Source organism: Dendroctonus ponderosae, unplaced genomic scaffold (assembly GCF_020466585.1).
Source record: "Dendroctonus ponderosae isolate FM_Combo_2020 unplaced genomic scaffold, Dpon_F_20191213v2 Dpon_F_20191213_21, whole genome shotgun sequence".
NCBI lineage: Eukaryota > Metazoa > Arthropoda > Insecta > Coleoptera > Curculionidae > Dendroctonus > Dendroctonus ponderosae.
Window position 1 is genome coordinate 82130 of NW_026018276.1, and position 13460 is coordinate 95589.

Consider the following 13460-nt stretch of genomic DNA (forward strand, 5'->3'; position numbering starts at 1 on the left):
ATACGATGCTACATTAATTAAATTGAATAAATACAGCAATCCATTCACTGAACAAAAATATAATACTGTGAGAAGAAATTTAATAATCACATTTAAATTTTGATACGCCCAACTATTCCGCATTCCCTAAAGTCTGTTCACTGTTTCCATGTGTTGTTTTGCTTCAGCCTAATGGAATTAGTGCACTAAGCTTTCAATTCGATAAAGTGGCAACGTGACCTTTAGATTTATATAAATAAATAACAGAATTTCACAATCCTTAATACTAACTGCTTTTTTTTAATTTTATCTTAATCCTCGCACTTGTCAAACAAAAATATGAATCACTTGAACAAAATTATTAGTCATTGTAACTGAAAATTTAAATGATACAGGCAGATAGGTTGTTAAATAGCGAATTACATTACGATATGCTTGCAATTTAATCAAATTGTTCAGTTCAGCCAATTTGCAGGATTACAACAATTGCAATTTCTGACGACCATTGTGCAAATGTGTTGAAAAACAAAAAGATTGTCGCTTTTTTAAATTCAAAGACCACAAAATATGCGTCAAAAATAGTGTCGTAAATATTTACATTCCATTAACTCTACTATCTCTATGATTTATTGGAGGATAATGAAAATTAATTGCCGTTTTACAATTCCCCAAAAATTCCTATATTATCTCCTCCAGACGCAACTATTGCAACTGACACATTGCCGACAATCGGATATTTTTCAGGGGTCCAAATAATTTCTTAATCACTCAAATTAATTTAACATTTAATTTATATACACTTACTATTGAGATTTGGTAAAAATATCAACAAGTAAGGTGTAAATTTACGGTAATTGTTGAAGATTTTAGTGGACAAAGTTAAATAACGAATATATTAATTAATTAATTGATCTGTCTGCTGCTTTCTTTCACTTTGTTCTTATTTTTCAAGTTCATAAAGGAATAGATACTTAGTAGAATTGATCTAGAGCATCAAGTTTTGCGTAGTAGACTTTTACATCTTTTATTCTACTCTACTCTACCAAAAACGAGACTTTCGATTAATTCAGTTAATAGTAATGAACTTGATAGGTAGAATAAGGAGAAGTCGTCGGTTAAAGATCGTGAACGCTCAGAAAACGCATAAAATGAACTGAAAATATCGCTTATTTCGAAGCTGAAACTTTTAGCGTGTTTTTCCATTAGTTTCGTTGCATTCCTAGCTTCCTTCAGATCACAGTGATGTAGATTCGATAGAAAAAATCGACCCCCACCCTTAGAAAATTTTCGGCAAAAAGTGAAATTTTAGCTTGTGTGTTTTTTGCGCTCAATCGATTCATTTCGCTTCAAGAAGCTCACAAAAGTGCATTTATAGTGTTTGGATAAATAATGAGGAAGAAATCGTCGCTTAAAAATCGTGAATGCTCGTGAAAAACAACGCCTAAAGTGTACCGAAAATATCGATTATTTCGGAACTGAATCTTCTGGTGTATTTTTTAACTAGTGCGTTGAATTCCCCCCTTCCTTTTGATCACAATGATGCAGATTTGAATGCATTTTTAAATTTATATTTTTTCAAAAAATCGACCCTTAGAACATTTTTGACAAAAAATCAAAATTTTACATGCGCGGATTTTGCGCTCAATCGATTCCTCTCGCCTTAAGAAACTCACAGAAGTGCAAGTATGATATGCAATAATCAGGAAGAAATCGTCGCTTAAAGATCGTGAATGCTCTAACAACGCCGATTCCTCTCGCCTTAACGAGATGCTTACAAAAGTAGCTTCATTTTTTCAGCCTTAAACTAATGTGACGCTGCAAACTTGCAAAAACTTCCATAGGTTGTGTACTTTTCAACAAAATCTAAAATGTTAAAAGGAATAAATTTGATCCTTTTCGCCGACTTTCAAGCTTCCTTTCTTTCAGACCTCCCTTGTTTGTCTCGGTTTTGCCACAATAAAAGCAATTTTACTACGGATTGTATAGAAAATGAATATCGAACGGACCAAATCAATAAATAACCCATCGAAATCTTTATTAGCAGTTCACGGTAATGTACAAGTCTATATTGTTATCCCCGCGAGCTGACTCCTACTTGACGCTTGTTCCCTTATCTTATCGACGTTGCGTTTGCTTTTCTCTCAACAAGTGCCGGATAAAAATTGATTAACACTTCACTACCATATAGCATTTATTTCAGATTTTTTACATATCTGGATCCGAAATTTGTGCAAATTTATTTAACCGTGGTGATGTACAAAAATCTTTAAATATAATAAGCCATTGGATCAGTTGCTGAATGGAGCAAGTTGGAGCTTGAAGTAAGTTTGTTTATTATTTTGATAGATTTTTCGCTTTGAAATCGATTAGTTTGTCGCACATTTCCAAACAGTTTAGAAGGTCGGGAGCAACAGCAAAGTGTACTGAAAACTATTATTGAAATAACGCAAAATTACAAAACAATCAAACACGGAAAATTTGCCTGATACCTGATTGATCAGCGGGAAAATGTGAACGTGATGGTTAGCAGGTGAATGCAAATCTGTTGCTGTTTACATTTACATAAATCATGCCGCATTTAACATAATTAGACATTTAAATTGAAAATCGTTCTAGGCAATGTTTCCAGTTTTGTTCTGTTAACTCAGACGCTAATTTTATAAATATCAGTTGCTGATAAAGATTGGCAATATTCAAAAACTTTCAAGAATATGACTTCTGATTGAGATTCAAGAGGATTCGAAATGTTGATATGAGTAAATTGTCGATAATTAACTAATTAGTAAAATTTTAAACCGCGAAGCGACTATCTTTCAAGCATCATACCAGCCCCAGCGCCTCATTCCAGAGATATGTTTCGCAATTATTTCCTAACCCAGTATGTTTATTTGTTGTTGTTTCCTTATCTGGAAATACTTTCTGTTGTTGATTTAATTGCAATTAATTTAATCTTATTCACACGATTTTATGCATCGGGCCATTTATTGAAGTTTGTAGGTATCAAAATTGAATTTGGAGAATCTAAGTTTGATCTTTCTCTTTAAATTCTGTCTTGTATTAAGCTAGGTATATAAAAGAAACCTAGATGCAGGCGCCTATACATTGCCCATCAGGAAACAAAGTTGATTATAATGCAGTTAATACTGATTGATTGTTAGAAAGCAACTGCAGAACGATCTTGAGGATTTGTGTCAGACCATGCCGCAAAAATATAAGCAATTGAAACTGAAGTGGTTCAGGTGGCAGTGGCGTTTATATACAAATATGAAACACATTTTACCTAAGATTTAATACCATGATAAAAGCATGTTTGAAGAAAAAGTTTAGACTTCCACGAAACGACACACTCGGAAACTAAATGAGAGATAATCTACCGCTTTTACATGAAGCCATTGTTTGTAAATTTAAAAATACGGGTAATATTAACGTGCCCACAATCCCATCAAAAACTGTATTAATGTATAATGTTTTCTGAATAAAAAAAATTTAATACCATACAAATGGTATTATTCCATGAGAAATCCAATATCATCAATACCTAATTGCTATATTGCTGAATTTACAGGTGTTCTTTCTTGTAAATAAATTAGGATTCGCTTTGTAAAATATTAATATTCACATTATTTATGGCCGAATGTTTTTAGCTTGAAACTGAAGTTGATTAAAATGTTATATGCTCTGCCGAATGATACTATCAACTATTGACCATCTTCAATTCAAACGTTTGGAATGAGATTCACATACTTTTACAACTTTTTCGTGAAATCCTCAGAAGTGTCTAATGTATTAAAACTGTAAGCATTACAAGCTCTTTAACTAAATCACTAGAGCACTTACCACTAAATCTAATTAAATATTTTTTATATTATATTAACTATATGATCCAAAAGGTTACAAATAAAACAACAATGTGTGGCGACGTTAAAATTGCGATCCCTGTTTAAAATAATGTTCAAACTCCCCCATTGGCTTGCAATGTCTGCCCATATTTGCAAGAATTTCATTCATTTCTCAAAACGAAGAAAATGTTAACAAAAAGCTTTTTATGTTTTATTTTATTAAAAACTGTGCAATCAAGCACCGCTTTAAAAAAAACGTTAATAATTGATAACCTTTTCAAATAGGAAAATTTCAAACTGTTTCACTTTGTTAAAGAACAATTCAATAATTGCAAATAAAATAATACTAATAAACTGATAATAAATAAATAAATACATACCGTACCATCGGTCAAATAACTAGCCGTTGTCAATGCAGTAAAGTTTTAATCGGGAATACCCTAATCGGTAAACCAATTTTTTCACTCAAATAGTAATCGAACAATTCGTTCATGAATAATTTTCTCAGTAAATTGACTTCTGAAACTATCTCTCAACCAAAATAGAAATGATTACTTAGTTTGTGTTTCAACTGACTAGAATTCGTAATTTTTGAAGAAGTGCATTGAAAAGATTTTAATAATCACTGATATCAAATAATATCAAAATAATCACTCATACTGAATATATTTTCAAGGTTTCAAGGTTTTTTACAACAAAAATAGTAAATTTAGGTCAAGATAACGCTTTTTTTTAAGTCATGTCCAAGAAACTGATAAAATCAAAATAGTGTCATGAAACTCAATATAAAAACTATACTCAAATTTGACGCTAAATTTGGTAACAATTTTTATATTAAATTTCTTAAAGAGAGTACACACTGCACAACTTATCGCAATGAGAGACTTGTTAAGTTTATTTTTAAAATTTGGTCAATTAATCGATTTTTTTGCAAAAATGGAGTAAATCGTCGCAATAATCTAAAGATAAAATATTCCGTCTGATTTTCGAGTTTAAAAACGGCGGAAAAATCTGGTTGTATTTTTTTTATTTAACCCGCAAGTTCTTCATGGCAAGGAAACTTTGTACTTTCCCTTAGGCGCCGAACGTTAACACTTTTAAAAGTGATGCGATAGAATATTTATTTGCTCTTGGTTATGTGGATGATTTCTAATTCTTCCGAAGTTTTGCATTTCCTGGCTCGTCATTAGACTTGAATCGCTTAAATCGATTATTCTGACGCTATTGAGTTTTAGTTTTTCAATTATATTTTAATATAATAGAAAATGTGCTACGTAAATTCAAGTTTTCGTTTTCCTTAGTTTTCAATGGTGATTCGGAAACTGTATCTGCTTCTGTTAGAATACGTTTTGAGTTTCCAAGCCTCTTCTTAAACTCTGCGCCTGAGTTTTGTGATCTTGTGATGTTTTAAACTTGTATCTAGCAGCAAAAAAAGCATAAAAACAAAGCTGAAAACTGTTCCATTTTCATAAAAAGAAGTAAATTTTCAGGGGTGTCCATGCAGCTAGATTTTTTTCATGTCAACTTATTCAACAAATAATTCAATTTCATAATTTTTTCGAGCGTACCTACTTAATAGGAATAATAGGCCGGATCGGCCGTTTTTTCACCTATTTTAAAATGAGAGTTACTACAGCAATTTTCGTATTATATGGGAAGTTTTGTGGTTTAGGACGGCGTAATTTCGAGTAAAAGCGCAACAGTTGAAATTCTTTACGCGTGCAAAATGTTGATCCATTCCATAATTGTTTCCTATTTACTATTTCCATTTTGAAATACGTACTTTTAGTAATCAATACATTGCATACATTTATTAGTAAAAATCTACTTTGCATCCAAAAATTCAGCATTTTGACCAGCCCTCAATAACTATTTTATTTTTCGCTCAAAAACATTGTCTTGAACCGGAAGTTTCAGAGCTTTGTTCTTACTGAAAATCTTAGTCATTCAATTTTTAGAGAAAAATCCATAAATACTTTCCACTTTGTGAAAAATCAATGGCAGGCAGGCTTTTTCTACAAAAATATCCTGTTCTGTGTCTATACGGGCGCCAATAGTACAAAAAATAGTGTTTTATTGTAAAACATTTTGGTCCAGTGGCAATTAACGTTCATTTCATTCAATAATTCAAATATATTTAGTCGTTTAGCAACAACGAATATTTTCATACGAAAGTTGAAGGAAGTTTTGCAGTTCTAATGCTGAATTTTTTGTCGCTTCTGACGCTATAGAACTTTTCATCTTCTAGGAAACTTTTATAAAACTGGTGGTCACAGACTGCAGATTTTTTTTCAGTTTTTAGAGTCTGGAAACTTTTCTAGAGTCCGAGATTGGCTTTGGCTCTTCTGGGCACTTGCAGCTCAGATTTATGGTTTCTTATAAAACCTTTTCTTTCGCACCACTAAAATGTTTGGTTTTTAGTCCTTAGAGTGTTACGATGTGGCACTGATCAATTTGCTGTTGAAGTTCATTGTAATCGAACATCGACAGCATACAAATTCTTCGGTGTCCTAAGAACATTCGGAGATTTCTTCTTTAAATGTATGAGAATTTTAATGTGATTCGTATCATTTAAAGGAAAAACACTTGAAGCGAAAATATCATGCTCACGCAGCACAAAATTATTTAATCAGGGATAAAGCGAAGTCATTAACAGAAGTTTGAAATGTTTTTTTTTAATTATATGTTACAAATTAAAATGTACGTGCTTTCAAGCAGAACAGTGACTCATTTAGTCAGAGTAAATTAAATATATTGTTGTACCTCTTATCTTGCCTGATGCTTATTGTTACCTGTGAACTATAAACATGCATGCATACTTTGCAATTTCTGCAAACGTAATTCATATTATGTTTAAACTAATACGTTCTTATCAAATCGATTATTAAAACAATAGTGATCTGCAACCGGAAAGAACACAACCGGATTTATCTTTCATTTTGTCAATCGCACTATCTGGAAAAACCGGCGACACACAAGATTTGAAATTTGAACTTTATAACTAGCAGGAACTCCTAGAAACATTATTTACTAAACCACTGTCAGTATTGTCTGCTAAATTTACTATTATTTGGTAAATGCAAATATCTCTCAGTTCCGCAATGCCAGCTCCAAATGTAGAACCGTTCACCTCATCGAACCAAAGAATAAGGAGATCAAACGTTTCTCTTCCTGAACGCGCAACGCCTCTGGAAGCTTTACCGACTACATCAAGAAGAAACACGATTACAGAAGGAAATGGCTCAAAAGTTCGGAAAAAAGTCAAAGCACCTGTTACGCCCAGTATTCCAGAATATGAAGTGACTGATGACAAAAGCATTTCGTTTACGGTGGAAAAGGAAACGAAAGGCGTAAGCAGGTATAGTAAAAAAATATATGCGAACTCACAAATATGTAAATAGTCATGAACTTATAAAGGCAAATATTTCCCATAAACATAAGTAAGTAAATTTGAGACGTTTTATTCTTTGGATTATTTGTTTTTTTTTTTCTTCATTGTCACGGTGTAGTTCTAATATTTTTGGAAAATGTATATTTTCGAAATTTTTATGTAGAAGAGTGATTTTTCTTTTAAGCAAGGTGAAAGTGAACATTTCTACATTGTTACATTGTTACATGTATAATGTCAATCAATTATTTATGACAACATAAACATTTTTACGCAAAATTCTTTGTAAAATAGAAAATTGCAAAGGGATTAAGAAGCTTTAAATTCTAGACAGCGGAAACACACTCTGTATTGTATTTTGGCTAGATTTTCAGTTGACTGACTATAATCTGATAGTTGATATATGTTTTTTCAAACATCATATACCAGCTGAGAGATCACTACATAAACGGATAATGATGTGGAAAAAAAATCTTGATTTCAGCGAAATAATTTCTAGATTTCATATCCAGTCATTTCATATAATTATGACTTTCTTTAGATGCGTCTCATCTTCTTAAAGTAATTTGCTGATTAGCAACAGAAATGCCTATTTGAATATAAAATTTGTTTAACCGCTCAGAAACTAAGCTAGCTGCGATGTTCTAATTTTCTAAGCACCTAACGCAAATTCATGATTAATCGCAATCTAGTACAAATTTAATTGTCTACTTTAGCGCTTAATTCATCATATTTCATCGCATGAGCGATCTAAATTACGCATGGCATTCATAAATATTAGTACATTGTAGCAATGTTTATGAAATGACACATAAGATAATGACGATTTATTTATTATAGGAAAACATCGGATGCTTCAAGATTGAGTGCGGCTAGCAGCAGAAGCAAAATATCCCACAGTTTCGACAACAAAGCTTTCGATGGAAAAGAAGGAAATTTGATTAGAAATGAGTCTGCGAATAATAGCATCAGAACTGATTCTCGAGCTCCTAGTGTTAGAAGTTTAGAGTAAGTACCAAGGATATTATAAGCCGATTGTAAGGGCATTTAAAAGGTTAAACCGTTTGCAAATACAATTTTAGCGTTGGTAAAACCAACACGCTTCTTCTAAATGCTTGGTGGTTCTTTAAATAATACAATAAATTATATCATTTTCACAGAAATCATTCGAAAGAGATCACTCAATTGGTGATAGGTGAGGTGATCAACCTCCTGAGGGAGTAATTTCCATAAGAACCGAGTGTTACATTGTACTTTATCTAATACTAATCGGAACAAATATTTTAAACAAGTGACATAAATACAGGGTGGTTCATAATTGGCCTAATTCCTCTCGAGGTGTTGTCTGGCGGTGTTTTAGAAGTACAGAAAAACAGTAAAAAAATTAATTGCAATTAAAAACTGAGAAATTTGCAAAAACTTATATCAGAAAGACGGCAACAATGTTTTTTCAAGGTAATCTGCCTAATTAACATTATCTAAAACCTGTTGCTTCGTAGTTATTAAAAACTCCGATAACCGTAAAAATACAGAAAGCGAGAATAAAATAGACAAGGATAAACGGTAAATTCAACAGGATTCGGTGACTGTGGAACGTACTTTTTCAAAATGTCAATTATTGTCCTCATAACCTCTAATTGATGTTTACAAATAAACATACAATTGAGTCATTAACGCCAAACAAGTTAGTGCCTGTGTAATCTCCTTATTATCCACTCTTATCGAGCAGCTTCTCGTCCTCGGATAATTAACTCCTGCTCAATTTGTACCGGAGTTTAGTAATCCATTGTTTTAATGTGTCCTTGTGCTGTGTGTATCTTACATACGTGGTAGGAATGCAGCCCTTCCTCGGTATTTGTTTGGTGCCCGGGAAAGTGTCAGTTGTTGTGCTCTGAGTACCCCTGAAATGCTCTGCTGCAATTATGTCAATACTTGTTGCTTTGTGCCTGGAACCCAAACATATATTGTCGACCACTAGCTTCCTGTAGCAAATCTCCAGTGTCTCTTGCCCTTTTTTGGCGTGAGTTCTTACAGCTTCTGCTATGTTACTGTGGCATTTCCCGAGAACTTATCGCATATCCGCTAATTCGTGAAAGGAGCTTCAAAGTAAGTCGCAGTTTGACAAATTATTGACAAATTTATTCTGATTTATTATCCTGACTTCGTGTACTTGTTATGATATTCTTATCTTTCCCGGGTCTCAGTCAAAGTGTGAAGTACAAATTTTGAACATCGTTTATTTCATTACGTTTAGGCGAGATGGCGCCGTAGTCTCGCCGAAACGCAATGAAATAAACGATGTTCAAAATGTTTACTTCACACTTTGACTGAGACCCGCGAAAGATAAGAATATCATAATTATTGACAAAGGCTATCTACCTGTAACTATCTGTTAATTACAAAAACATCTTTGACGCTTTGACTTTACATCAAAAAGTTGTAGAAGAGAACTTTTTAATATCAAAAATTTTCGTAATTTGAAGCAAAGATCGTAATTGTTCTTTCTGAATACTGAAATATTCAATAATGCCAATCAATCATGGGACCATTTAGAAGTAATGCTTAATAAGAAAGTTGAAATTGGATTTTCAGTTCCAAACAGTTAATATCTTCTAGAAATTATTGAAAATAAATGTTTCAATATTATTCTCGTACTCTATAAGTGAACCCCTATTACGCCTTAAAAGGAATTACGCAAATTTTGAATCACCCTGTATATAAATTAATTTGGCTATTTGAAGTTAAATCGTATTGCTTATCTTTGTTGCAAGATAAAAGAAATATTGCTCCAGGAGCTCCATGAAGAGTTACATTTATATTGCCTGGAGTGAAAGTGGTAGATTTTGTAGAACGAAATTCGTATGTACGTTTCAAAAAGGGATATAATTTGCTATAGTGTTCATAATAAAACGATTATTTTTTATAGCGTACTTCATACCCCTGAGTAATATACTCAAAGCGAAAATGGCTCGTATTTTAAAGATATCTCATCGAAATATACAGAATTAATGATCCCGAAAATTATTTCACATTTTTCATTAGCTTCTGACCCGTAAATGATTTGTACGTGCAAGAAAAGGACGTCACACCAAATTTAATATTTTTCTAAGTAAAATATTTTGAAAAGCGGCAATTTAAATTGATTTTTGTTCATTTTAATAGTGCGTTAATCTTTGAAATTTTGACAAACTAGGAATCACTATTGGTATTCCAATCAAAACAAATTGCAAACAACTCGAAATAATTTGTCAACGTACTTACCTTATTTGACCCACTGCGACAACCATAATTAATCCCTGGTGATTAGTGACCATCACTTTGCCTTTAAACCTCTAAACTGAACACCCTGTCTCTCAACTAAACACACTCATAATGAGTATAACACTGAAAAGTCCTGAATAAAATTTTTATATACTTTGTAAATTTTAACAGAACATGTTGAAAAATCCCAGACTTTCACTTGTATAGCTTGTAAAGTAAGAACAACTCGTAAATTCTATACCCATTATCGAATGCTTGGTTAGAAGCCTAAAAACTAACAAATTTGCTATTTTTTAATTCAAAAGTCCCGGTTCTCAAACATGTTTTGCGATTTGATTATTGAAGCATTTATATATTTTTTATTTTATTTATTTTCTTGATTTGTGGGCACATTTTTTGCGCTATTAACAGACATTTATAAATATTTTTTTCAGGATCTACAGAGAACAGTACTGTTGCTGCGCAAGAAGATCGAAATGCGAAAAATCTCTACTAGTCACTGTAACCGTATTAATAATTATAATAATAGTTCTTGTCATAGTTATAGCAGTGCTAGCTTCAAACAAGCAGTTGCATCAACTCTTCAGCGTAGCAAATAGATGAAGCCGAGCAAGAATTGACGAATAATTGTTGATAAAATCTTGTAAAGGGCTTCAACTAATTGATACCTTTATAGTTTCTTATGCCACTCGAAGAACTCTCCAAAAAAGGGAAATGTGTCTTTGCATCAATATTGGAATTAATACATATATAAATCAATTGAGGGGCATGTTGGCAGAGTCCATTGGAAGCAAACAATATTTCAATAAGCTACTAGCAAGCAAATTTATAAAATTTGATGAAAGTCGATTGACTCATTTATATTTCTATGCTTTGGACAGCAGCATCTGCTAAACAAAGCATTTGACCTTCGTGATATTTACTTCAATTTTTCCCACTTAAAAAAATTGAACTATAAAAAATGTATTAGTATCATTACTAAAAGCAACGCATAAAATTACAAAACTTTAAATAATTTGGGGTGTGGGATGGGATTTGGACTGGCTTGGATTTGTTTTGTACTGTGTACAAATATGTATAAGTATAAGTGACAAAACAGTTTTGTATGTATTTTATAGAATGTTAAACAATGTGTAGGTATGGTTTATTAAAGGTAACCTACAACTTTAACAATCTGGTATTTTCCTTTTTTGGTCAGGAAAAACATTTTATCAACTAGTAGAACCTTGGTTAAAAAACTTATCTTCTTGAAAAATTGATCTGATTAATTGATAAATGATTAAACGGTCGAAGTTGTCTTCCGCGTTCCAATGGTTCTTCGGCCGGAACTGTTGCTGTATTTATACTATATTGTGTCCGTAAAACGGTGGTAGGGATAGAGTGGGGAACAGGAACGCGCGGGGAGCAACGCAATGCTCGCCTGCAGTTCTTGTTTTGCGCACTACCTTCTTCTTTTCTGCTGAAGTTAACTGGAGGTTTGAAAATCTCAGTGGCTTCCCTGGTCAATCTTGGAAATAAGTGATGTATTTGGTCCAAAACGACTGCTTCTATTGAGAGAATTTAATCGCTTCCTCTAAGTGCGTGCTCCGCTACAGCAGATTTTTTGGTCTGTTTTCTGGTGGAAATGTATGCAGAACAGCAGCTTCATGGAATTCTGTAGACTGAACTGGGCTGATTGACGACTTAATTTAATAACATGTATGTTAGAAGAAAATGTGTATTTCTGAATTTTTTGAAATTAACTGGGCATGTAAAAGAGTATGTTTAATAATCGCCCAACTGAGCTATAATTCTGGATAATGCTTTATCGCAAATTTCTTGTTTGAATAAAGTAAATGATTTAAAAAAAAATAGTGAACATATGGTTTCAGTGGTTAATGAGAGACGAAAAGGTCAATGTGATTTTTTTCGATTTTTGCCCGCAATTTTAGCCATTCATGATCAACGTTCTGGTATTTTTTGTCAATAATTAGGTGCCATTTTCTATACAAGTATGCCATGATTATCAAAACGGCGAAAAATGTTCTAAAGTAAAAGTTGCAAAGATCAATAAATAAAGGAAACAAAAAACAGGTAATTTTGACTCAACAAAACACTACAACAAACGGTATTCTCAATTTAATCCTACATAGGCGGCCAACTTCTTAAAACGGGAGTTTTACAGATCAAAAAATCGAATGAGTTTACTTTATAAATCATATTAAAAAAATGCTTTCCCCATTAAATACAGGGTATTAAAGATTGACCAAAATGTTAAAAATAATATTAATTGAAAACAAGTACGTGTATGCACATACACACTAGATAAAATTCTATAAAACTGCTATCTGGTATTAAGTGTGTAGGTAATTCATAAAGGTCGAAAAATACCCGCGAATGAAAAATAAACCCAAACCCCCTTGATATTTTAAAAAGGAAATTAAAAGTATATAATATAAATAAGTAGAAATAATTGAGATGGAATAAAACAGACTAAACTAAAATTGCTTTTTCACGTGGTCATCCACACAGTTAAGTGCTAATATTTCGCTTGTTCTGATTATTTAACGGTTTTGAAACAGCAATTTTAGTTTTGTCTGTGTTAACCTACTTGAATTACGTATGTCGTTTTCGTTTTTGAAATATTTAATGAATGAACACTTGATTGACAAATTTTGGAAATCCGAACTTCCACATAATGTACAAAACATTTTCACTTCGACCGACGAAAAACTCAGCTCGGCTCTGATTTTTAGTAAACTGAAATTCAGTTTCGGATTGTTGATTGAATTTCGGAAGAAAAAAGTCTCAATTTGTCTACACTACTCTACTGACTTATATAACAATAAAAATACAAAATTTTCCAATGATTGTTTTCATTACTACTGCCTGTATGAAACATTTTGAGATAAGTAAAAATTAATTTAGTTTTAACACACGAAGATCACAAACGAAAAATAAGTCTGTGAAAATATCCTACCTTTAAAAAACTTGAAAGTAGAGTCCTTTTACTC

General features: G+C 32.3%; 1 protein-coding gene across 2 annotated transcripts; it reads left to right on the top strand.

Moving 5' to 3' along the window:
• Positions 1-1953: 1953 nt before the first annotated feature.
• LOC125503638 lies at positions 1954-11637 on the top strand. Of its 2 annotated transcripts, none has more exons than XM_048664355.1 (4): positions 1954-2300; positions 6913-7176; positions 8047-8214; positions 10902-11637. In XM_048664355.1, the coding sequence occupies exons 2-4, from the start codon at positions 6920-6922 to the stop codon at positions 11068-11070; spliced, it is 594 nt and encodes a 197-aa protein (XP_048520312.1). In that variant the 5' UTR covers positions 1954-2300; positions 6913-6919; the 3' UTR covers positions 11071-11637. The 2 variants fall into 2 exon arrangements, with proteins under 2 accessions (XP_048520312.1, XP_048520311.1); XM_048664354.1 differs by lacking the exon at positions 1954-2300 and adding an exon at positions 2328-2509.
• Positions 11638-13460: the final 1823 nt, after the last annotated feature.